This window comes from Gossypium hirsutum, chromosome A13 (assembly GCF_007990345.1).
Source record: "Gossypium hirsutum isolate 1008001.06 chromosome A13, Gossypium_hirsutum_v2.1, whole genome shotgun sequence".
NCBI lineage: Eukaryota > Viridiplantae > Streptophyta > Magnoliopsida > Malvales > Malvaceae > Gossypium > Gossypium hirsutum.
Window position 1 is genome coordinate 108,883,402 of NC_053436.1, and position 8,000 is coordinate 108,891,401.

The 8,000-nt window shown below is 30.0% G+C and overlaps 1 protein-coding gene and 1 long non-coding RNA gene across 2 annotated transcripts; one reads left to right on the forward strand and one right to left on the reverse strand.

The window, feature by feature from the left end:
• Positions 1-1,722: 1,722 nt before the first annotated feature.
• LOC121212613 (uncharacterized) lies at positions 1,723-2,462 on the forward strand. Its single transcript, XR_005907896.1, has 2 exons — positions 1,723-1,949; positions 2,261-2,462. It is a non-coding gene; the product is annotated as an uncharacterized lncRNA (long non-coding RNA).
• A 946-nt stretch (positions 2,463-3,408) lies between these two features.
• On the reverse strand, positions 3,409-6,872 carry LOC107938609 (probable 2-oxoglutarate-dependent dioxygenase AOP1). Its single transcript, XM_016871828.2, has 3 exons — positions 5,833-6,872; positions 4,873-5,191; positions 3,409-3,834 (listed from the first exon to the last, which is right to left on the reverse strand). Exons 1-2 carry the CDS (start codon positions 6,207-6,209, stop codon positions 5,023-5,025), a joined length of 546 nt encoding a protein of 181 aa, XP_016727317.1. The 5' UTR covers positions 6,210-6,872; the 3' UTR covers positions 3,409-3,834; positions 4,873-5,022.
• Positions 6,873-8,000: the final 1,128 nt, after the last annotated feature.

Here is an 8,000-nt window from a genome sequence, read left to right on the forward strand (position 1 = left end):
CTTCTCAATTTCAAACCTTGTTGTTGCCATCTCTGAACGAGCTGATCTATGAAAATTGAACTAGCTCTAATACCACTTGTTAGGATTTCGACCTGATTAAGCAGCGAACAAGTAAAATAGCGTAATAAATTGAGAAATTGAACACACAAATTTAACGTGGAAAAATCCCTCCAAAGAGGATAAAAAATCACGGGTAAAGATAATTTTACTATAATGGCAAAAGAACGAAGAGTACAAAAGATGGAGATAAAAACTAAACCCCAAAAACCCGAAAGCAAAGAACCCACAAAAAGTAAACACAAAATTCTCTAAATGTATTATGAGTTCTAATCTCTAATGGGAGTATTTTTCTAAGGTTGTAAAAAAGCCTATTTATAGGCTAAATTCATAGGTCAAATAATAATAAAATAATCTAAACTAATCAGTGTTTGATTGAAACAAGTAAACAGAGTTTAACTGAAAGATTATTTCTCAAATTTGACTGAAAATAGAAATCATATTTAACAGTTTTTTTTGGTGAATTTGGATAAAATTTATGAAATAGTTTAAAAATGATATACGTTTAATTGATTATGTTTTAAAGAAAAATCATTTGAAACATGAATGGGATTATACTTGACGAATAATGGTAGTGTGACAAATTTGGCGTAATAATAACATAACATACATAATGCAATATAATATATAACATTGATATCGATAAACTAAAATATTAATATGCATGGATAATAATAATAATGATAATGGAAACAATAATGTAAATAATGATAATCATCAACAAACAACAACAATAATAATAATAACGATAATAATAATACGATAAAAATGTAAAGATTAATAAAAATAATAATAATAATAAAATCTAAAGTTTTGAAATTATAAAAAAGATATAACTAAATAAATAGTAAAATAAAGGAAACTAAAAACAAAGTAAAATGGAAAGTACATAATAATAAAATAAGTAAACAAATCGTGAATATTTAAAAATGATAAAAGCAACAATAATAAAAAAACAACGTATACATAAAAAATAGCAAGTAGGTAAATAAACACATGCTAAAATATATATGTAATAATGCCGATAGAGCAAAATGTCTAAATATGAGCCATATAAATTTTAAGATGAAATATGAGACAATAAGAAATAAATATATATAATAAAGAATAATACCAAAGAATAACAAAAAAAACTAAAATTAAATAAAAGACTAAATCTGAAATAAAACAGAATTTCAAATCTAAATTATAATAAAATAAGGATTGATTCGAAACTGAAATAAAATTAAAGGGAATAACCTGTAAAATAATAAAAAAATCAGACTAAGGGATTGAATATGAACGCGCGGAAAAGAACAGGGGTCAAATGGGAAATTATCCCCAGACTTCCTTTTTAAAACGCACCATTCCAAGAGGCCCCAATAGTCAGAGGATTAAAATGAAACGAAACCCAAAATTATGGGGCAAAATTAAAAAAAAAAAGAAAATAGGATTAAATCAAAAAGAAGAAAAAATCGAAGGGACCAAATATGTAAATATCCCTTTTAGGGAAGAAAACACGCAGATCCCTCTCCGTTCAGGTCGGGTCTTCGAGTTCCCCCCCAAAACGACGTCGTTTTGGACGTTGGGGGGGTCACTGAAACGGCGCCGTTTCATTAGGCTATAAAAGCCAAAAAAAAATTCAAAAACCTTCATTTTTATCCCTTTCCCAAAGAAAAACAAAAAGGTCCCCCTCTTTTCTCTCAAAGCTCTCAAGGTCTGGCCAAGGTCTAGGCGATCGGCCACCGTGACGTCCGTTGATCGCCGGCGACGGCGCCGTCGTCCACGGTGGCCGGGAAAATAAAAAGTCACCATTTTTTTTTTGCTTTTCGATCCCCTAGCCCGAAAAATGTGCTCTTTCATCGGAGAGGGCGGTCCTCGGCCACTTACGGTGGTGAAACTCGAGAGCAACGGTAATGCTTCAACTCTCTTTTTCTTTTATTTTCTTTCTTCTAACAAAAACAAGCATGAAAGCAAAGTAATCAAAAAAAAGGAACAACCTTTTTGCTATTTTTGATTTCGATTTCTATGGGATTTATTGTATTCCGAATAAATGAGTTTTTTTCAAAATCCCCCCAATTACATTTTTTCTCTTTGGCTATATAGCCGAATACAAGCTTGTCTTGTTTTCTTCATGTTGTTGTCGTTTTCATGTTGTTTGCTAATGTTCTTTGTCTTCTTGTCCATTATTTTCTTTTACTTGCGTGTTTGCTTCATTTTGCAGGTGTCAGAGGCACGTGGAGGCAAGCCGAGCGGCGGTTGCAGAGGCGAGGGTGGCGGGCGGCGCTGGTTAAGCTAAATGAGGCTAGGGTTTGTTGGCTGAAAAGTTTTAGGATTAGTTGGGTTAGGGTTTAGTTTTGGGCCTGGGTATTGGGTTAATTTGTAATGGGTTTTAATTGGGTAGTAATGGACTGTTGTTGGTTTACTGGGCCCGGTCAAATTTGGGCATTTACAGAGCTAGTTAAAAGTTTTTCTCTAAATATTTTCATGTAACACTAAGTGTTTGAATTCTTCTTCACTATTCACTGTTACCATCACAAACTAAAACTCTTCATCACCCATCTTAACCATTAATGCTATTGTAACTTAAATTTATTCCATTATGTCTATTAATTGCCAACTTTGTAACCCCTAGTTTTGAGACATTATAAATAGAAGTCTTTCACCACTTTTGGCACAAGAATTCTGACTCTAAAAGCTTCTCACTTTATTTACTTTGTTTAGCTTTATCGTCAGCCACTTTTTCCTTTCTCCACCTTACCAACAACCACCTGCCCCTATATTATGTGTTACAGAATCTACTCTTGATCTTCCTCTCTACCTTCTTCTCATTCATCTCTTTTATTTATTTGCAATGCTTCCTCTCTTCATCAAAAGAAATCTCTACAATTCCAAAACATTCTCTTATTACTTGGATGGCTGTCTTGAATCGTCTTCCACATGAAGATACATTTTTCATTAAACAAGCAAAACAAGGATGGTGCACTTGGTTAAAAAAATATATGTACGGTACTTAATATAAAATTAAGAGGTTGAATATTAAAAATTTCATCAATTCAAAAGTTGAAAAAATTTTAAAAATTGTATTCTATGCTGTATCAAACTAAACAACTTATTTATTCTCCATAAATTGATAAATATAATCTTAATCTTTTATCTACGATTTGATTTATTTTTCGCATCTTAATTTTTCTCATTTCCTGATCAATATGAAAAATAGATGATGAATTCATTGATCGTAAATGGAAACGAAAAATGATATAGGCAATTAAAGAAAGTCAGCTAGAAGATTTTCATACAATAGTAAATGGAACAGGTTTTTGAACTCTTTAATTATTATTTATTAATTTAAAAGTCAAAAGGACACATTAGTGACCTCAATTACACAATAGATTTAATAACCTTTACCACCATACAATCACACAATTATAAGTAACCATAACATAGTAATACAAAACGAGAACGCAGACCTTGAGTATAGGACTCAATTTATTACTTGTAACTGGGAATTTACTTGTCCATACGGGCATTGGAAACTGGTGGTGAGAGAGCAGCAAATTCATAGAGCAGCTGGCCACTATCAATGCGCCTTGCTGGGTCGGAAAAGGCAAAAAAGAAGAATTTCATGAAATCGAAGTCCTTGAAAAGCTGAGGATGTTCCTCATCTATAAGCTCTTTGGGTGTCTTGATTACGGTACCCTCATTTGGTATGATAAAAGCCGTTATAGAAAAACGATCTTTGTCTCCGCTCATCGTCACTTTGTGATTTGTTTATTTCAATCTCCCATTACTCCATGCCTTCAATTTTCAAAATCAATATCGATAAGCATTTACATCCAACATCAATAATCTAATATATATTATGAGCAAGGTAAACAAATTATTCAAAATTTCAACTCGAGATCTAATATAAAAATATCAATAAATATTTTATGGTAATTGTTGACATCACTTGACTTATGATATCGTGCTTGGGTTGTTATTTTATGGATTGGTAGCAAATGTTTATGGATTTATGTGGGGCTAATGAGGTGTGTTTTTGTTTGATGGGAACTTGGGGTCTACCATTGACTGCCTAAGTTTTCTTTTTTGGAGTCTTGTTCCCCTTATTTTGATGTTTGATTTGGTTGCGTCTTTTTGGAGTCTTGTACTCTTTTTTGGTGCCCTGCACCTTTATTAATATATATTTTTTAATAAATTTATTATTTTATGATCATATTTATCTTTTTTTTACATAATGCCTAGAACAATTCATAGTTCCCTCCCCCACCCATAAATAAGAAGATAATACGTTTCAGCACACTTAAACCCACATCCTCCTGTATTGACAACCAATTAAGCTAAAACTCAAACATCTATTAATAAAAATTTTATTTGTTGAGAAAAACAAGTAAATTATAAGTTTATCCAATAATATAATATTATGTATCATTATATGTTTCATGGAATGTTAAATTAGATAAGAAAAGCTTACTCTATCAAAATAAGAAAAATACAATACTTCTTTTTAAAAAAGACAAAAAAACGAAGTCAATGATTGTGAAAAGTTAATTATTTTCAACTAAATGATTAAAGTAAATATTAAGGAAAAGGGAAAGCTTAAGAATATCGAATGGTTTCTTAGGAAAAATAGTAAAAATCAAATTCTTTAAAAGAATCTATATTTTCTCAAAATCTAAAACAGCACAAAAAAAACTAAAAAATAATTAAATTTTATGACTTTTTATGTAATTTATATTTTAGAAAATTCGCCTTATATTTTATTCATAAACATCATACAAATTAATCTCTTTAATAAAATTAAAATTTGAATATTAACTATATGTATAAACATACCTTGAGAGGATCTCCAACCATAAAGACAAAGGAAGAAGGAGATAAATTAGTCAACTTCATCCATTGACCATCATTGACCTCAATTTCTAACCCTGGAATTTGATCCTCGCAAATTATTGTGCTAACCGGTTTATCAGTATGAGCAAAGAGTCATGTTTCAGACTCCCCCGGTGGAGGGGCCATGTATTTCAGCATCCGCATTGACATTGTATAGTTCATCTTTAATGACTCCTCTCCTAATCCATAACTATCAATTAGCATTAACCAGATTAACTTGTGTAACACCTCCAATTGTGTTCCCATGGTATGTATAGTGTCACTGGGACAAAAGATCAAAATAGTGCACATGATTTGTCAGATTCTAAATTTTATAAGATTCCAAATCTATAATTCTAAGTATTTAATGAATTCACAATCTAAATATATTATGTGAAAAAAATCTATAATTCTAAGTATTTTACGATTTCACAATCTAAATATGTTATGTGAACATGAACTCTGAAACTGCTAATATAAAAATTAGAATCCCCTCTCCTATTCTCTTACTGCAATTTCTTTCATTAAAAAATTATTCCTAAAAAAACTTCCAATAAATTAATGAAGGAAAAGAAAACAAACCCATGACTCTTTTTTTTTTTTAAGTTGTGTGTTAAAGGGTTATTAAATACCAAGTACGAGATTAGAGTTAGAGTCAAAGTGAAAGTCAGAGTCAGACTTGACATTAAGTCTTTTGCCCTAATTATTCATATAATATCAAGACTTATAATTCATTAGCGTATCCTAGACATCTATTTTAATAAATAAAATTAGATTTATCAATTGTAAATATAAAAAAATTAATTTAATTAACCTGAATTCAAACTCAACTCAATTTGATTATAAAAATTCAATAACTCAAATTAGAAATTATTAAAACCAACTCAGCCCGAGAAATTAAAAAGGTCATAGAATTGTTGTTACCAAAAGCGTGAGTGACCTTCAGGCCACATAAGTTGAGCAAAGTCTTTAACAGAATCAGAGTTGGAGACATCTCCAATTCCAAAGCCTTTATACAACAAAGAAACTTGAGCGCATGGTCCAATCCACCCATGATAAGGCAATGGACTAGTGTTTTTTTGTTTCCTCTCCACTGAGACCTCAACTAGTTCTTTCATCAACATAAACATCTCCTCTCGAACGTCCGTCGATATTGTGTCATACACCACCTCAAAACAACCGAAAGTCTCACAAGCCTCTCGAACTTTCTTGCACAATTGGTGCCACCCATTGGTTCCTCGCTCCAAATCCGCTGAACGGAACTCAATGACTGTGAACTCAATCTTGGCATCAACACTCATGTTGGTAACCTTTTCTTTATACTCTTTAAGGAAATGTTTCCTTGAACTAAATGATTCTATAAATGAACTTGGTTCTCTTTACATAGGGATTTAGGTCTATTTATAGCTTGTAAATTAACATCTCTATCAACTTCCCAAAATCTTTAATTTGATTATCCTAGCAGATGAAGTGGTTGAATATTCAAAACAATTATTGTGAACTCCAAAAATATCAAGGAGTAGCAGATGAAGAATATTCAAATTACATAAATTAAAAAAAACACTATTATATAATAATTAATATTCAAAAGTCTAATTTGAACTGACTCAATTGACAAAGATAAAAACCTAAAGTCTTAAGTAATCATGTTCAAAATACATCATACACAATTATATGATGTAGATTACGGTACTTAAGTTATATAAACACTTAGAAGTGGTTGAATATTCAAATTTTTGTTTCTGCATGAAGATTATGTATTGAGAGGTGCACTGCACTCGTCAAAGGAATTACTTTTTACGATAGGGACACATAGAGGCAGTGCAAGTGGAGGATAGATAGGAACTTGGCCCCTCAAAACGGAAAAGTATTTGTGAAAAAAATAAAAATAAAATAAAATAATAAAATAAAGAACACACAAAAAAAATTTTACGTGAAAACCCTTTCGGAAAAAAAATCACGGGCAGAGAAGAAGAAAATTCACTATGTCGAATTCGAAAATATTAACAAGAGGAATAGACTATGTCTATTTATTGGCTTATAACGTCATATTCTAGTAAGACTGAAACACTTTATTCTAATCAATATAAAATAGATAGAATTTAATAAGGTTTAAAAAACCTTATTCTAAAATAAAATAAAAGAAGTGTAATTATATATGGATTCTTCTTTTATTTTATTTTATCACTATATTTTATTTAAATAAGGATTCGAGTCACTTAATTCTAACAATATTTAGGAGTAAGAAAATTCTTACTTCGTCAATGTTCCCTACACCTTTGATTTTCCTCAATAGGTGCAGAATGTTGAAAAAAGAAATCATGACTATTCAAATTTACTAATTTTAACAAAGATATTTTAAAATATTTGATTCTATGTAAAAAAATATTAGTTTATTTCACATGAATATAACAACGTGCAAGAAAAGAAATAATAATAACTAATAAAAAATAAAGGAGGTGTGCACTGCTCAAAAGAAAATTTAATGGATAAATATTTATATAGGAATTTTATTTTAATATGTAATTTGATAAATAAATGTTGATTTAGTGTAATCATACATATGAAATTTGAATTGTAGTTTATATATACATATAAAATTTTAATTTTAATTCAATTGTACACAATTAGAAAAATGAAAGCATATATTTATTTTCATATTAGATTAATATAATTGTTTGAGTATGCAAGATATAAATGCAAAATTAACGTTTCTTCGATAATATTATTAATGATTTGTGAAAATCGAATCAAATAAATATTTTTTGCTTGCATAACCCAATAATGACAATTAGTATGCACTAGATTAATCTAATTATATGACATTTATCAATAGACAAAAAAAATAATGTTAAATTTTTACTTGCATGACCTTAGGCATAAATCCACCCTTAATTTTGATTGCCTATCCTCCACTCTTAATAGACAAATAAATCTATTATAAAGAGCGATGAGTATACTAATATTACTTAGAACTTGCATGGCTTTACATGTCAATCCACACTCAATGAAAAGGTTCTAAACTCGATCAAGAATAATTAGTGTGCGCTAAATTAATCAAATTACGTGTGGCAGTAACATTTATCAAGTGA